Raw genomic sequence first — 2874 nt, 5'->3', positions numbered from 1 at the left:
TTACCTTAAAACTTAAAATTCATGATATATAAGGGTACTTTTGTCTACTGAAACCCGGTACACATTGCTAAAATATACCAACTGAAAAATCAGCGTACGCGCGTTAACAAACCCATATATATATATATACACATACACACACACAAAAATTTAGTTAGTCTAGATAAAACTAAACATTATCTGTTTCTCCATCCAAAGTTTTGCTTTATAGAAATTTCATTGCTTTCCATATACCAAATAATCATAATCAAAACACACAAGTAACAAGAACACCCAAGTACAAAAGAAAAAAAAAGAGATGATAAGCTAATGTAAACATAATTATCAAGAATGCCTTTGGCCAAGGTAAAGCTCCTAGACTAAGACTTCCTACTACTCTCACCACATGCTCATCCCTCTCTATTGAGAACAGATGACCATTAGAGTGTCAAGATAAACTACCAGTACTTAGCTCCGTACATTCATACTAACAACACTTGAAACCACAAAAAATAATTCTCTTTAGAACTTTTATAAACCTCACATCCATTTAACCATATGTTCCAAATCATATAACTAAGTATCAGATAAAACATTACATCGTATAAATCCAAGCACAAATGAGAAATAGAAAGCAAAATAAATAAACAATGCCTAAACACTTCTCCAACGACCTTAGACCACTCACCTAGTGAGGGTCCAAACATAGAGCTTCTTTAGCTCAATGAGCTGGTTCGCCTAACCCCTGGAACCCACTGCCAAAACCCTTTAACAACTCGTCCAGCGTCTCATCAACTCCCCCAACAAGTCCAAAAACAATGACTTTTGCATGCTAAACGAGCTGACTCACCCATCCTGGAAAACACTCCATCTATTCACTTAGTGAGCCACTTGTTCGCCCAACGACTCAACATAATTTACAGAACACCAAAACTTCAGCAAAAGCAACCTCTCAATCTTACTTGACCTCTCTTAGGTACTTCTACCAATATTTTATCACTTTCATTTGGTATTTTAAGCTACAACTGACCTATATAAGCATGTATGATTAAACTAAACAAAAACTAAACTCATTTTGAATGAAATTCTAAATTAAACCAACTAAAACTTCAACTTATAAACCATAGCTCAAATCTACCACTTTTAACCCATAACTTAGCCATTTAGGGGTTTGACCAAGTCACAAATGATCCAATAGCAAACCCTAGGCACTCTACTTCACTTTAACCCATTTACTTTGAAAACTCACTACTCAAAACCTCTAAAAAAGACAAAAAACAACTTGAACTCAACTTATTTGCAGATTTACCAACTCAACATCAGATTTTTGCTCAACTAAAAGTCTAAACAAGCTCCAAATAACCAAATAACATGTTCTAAACCACCAAATTTCACCTTAGACAAAAAATTCTAAAGTTCACCTATCAAACCTCTATTGTACCTAAAATTAACCTATAAACTCAACTAACTTCTCCTCTTTAACATTTCACCAAAATTGATACCAATACAAACATATCAACAACATTCACAGTTCTACAAGCCAACACAAAATTTATACAAAGCGCCAAACAATCATACAATTAATTATTCTCCTTTAAACACAATTCTTACCAAAATAATTATTTTAATTTACAAGTTTCTAATCATATCATCATATCAATCATTAATCATATTTCATAATTCAAATTAAAGAAAAACACTAGCTTCACTTACCTTTTTAGAAGACCAAACCGTACTAAAGAACCCTATTTCGCTCTTATAGTTCAAAGAGCTCTATCTACACCTACAAATAACAGAAACATGATCAGGGTACGCTATTAGAACCACAAACCAATAAAGAGCTTAAAAGAGGACTCAAACAATACACATGATAGAGCGAAAGCCCACATGTATTAGAAAACGTGAAACCAGAGAAAGAGTAGAAAACCAACTTACTCTATTTGAGAAACTGATCGGGTAGAGTTGAAGATCTCACCGCGAGGATCACACAAGTAGCTTCCGATCTTCAAACAAATAAATAGAGTGCAAAACCCATTATAAAAAAGACATAAGAGTCTAGAAAAGTAGTTTATAGAAAGATGATGTGTTTTAAAATAATGAAACTCACGAAACCGTTTATATTAAGACCTTTTAATATTAAAACAATTGAGTCTCGTTATTTTTAACCCATTATCACTTTAACAATAGTAGCATCACACCTAAGGATGGCAACGGGTCGGGTCGGGCACGAATAGTGCCTACCTGCAACCCAACCCACTACCCACACGGGTACCTTTTTAGAAACCCGCAGATACCCATAAAAATTATTTTATACATTTTTAAAATAAAATTTAAATAAAATTACAATATATATATATATATAATATAAATTAAATATAATATAAATTAAATATAATATAAATTAAAATTTAATTTTAGTTAAATTTAACCTAATAAAATACTATTTTATTTTACTTTTAATTAAAAAAGTATAAATTATATTTTTTTTAATTTTTGTGGGTAACGGATACCCACGGATCATATAGTATGTTATCCGTACTCGACTCGTTTAGAAGCCGATATTAAAATACCCGTTACTAGTTACCTACAGATAGTAAATATCCACAGAGAATAACTACCCACCACGAATTTTACCCACATATACGGTACCCGCGGATTTTTTTGACATCATTAATACACTAAATTAAAATCAACTTATAAATATTTATCATGTTTTAAGATTTTAATTAATTAAACAAACTTTTGGGAAATCCAATCCTATGCATTTGTGCATAAATTAGCATAACCATATTGCTAGTACCTCAAAAGAAGGAAATGAATGAATGTAACTTGAAGGCCTTCCAATTTCGACACTGCATATAAACTGTAAACGAGGAGATGCAGTTAATGCGAATA

The 2874-nt window shown here is 32.1% G+C and overlaps 1 protein-coding gene across 1 annotated transcript in view; it reads left to right on the top strand.

Moving 5' to 3' along the window:
- Positions 1-330: 330 nt before the first annotated feature.
- LOC106774801 (probable mediator of RNA polymerase II transcription subunit 37c) overlaps positions 331-2874 on the top strand; it is a 4678-nt gene continuing 2134 nt past the window's right edge. The window contains exon 1 of the mRNA XM_022787248.1: positions 331-345. Within this exon, the coding sequence (XP_022642969.1) occupies positions 331-345 (15 nt within the window). The remainder of the gene's footprint in view (positions 346-2874) is intronic.

The sequence above is a fragment of the Vigna radiata genome, chromosome 10 (genome assembly GCF_000741045.1).
Source record: "Vigna radiata var. radiata cultivar VC1973A chromosome 10, Vradiata_ver6, whole genome shotgun sequence".
Classification (NCBI taxonomy): Eukaryota; Viridiplantae; Streptophyta; class Magnoliopsida; order Fabales; family Fabaceae; genus Vigna; species Vigna radiata.
The sequence above is the reverse complement of the archived record's forward strand: the minus strand, read 5'-3'. Positions and strand labels throughout refer to the sequence as shown.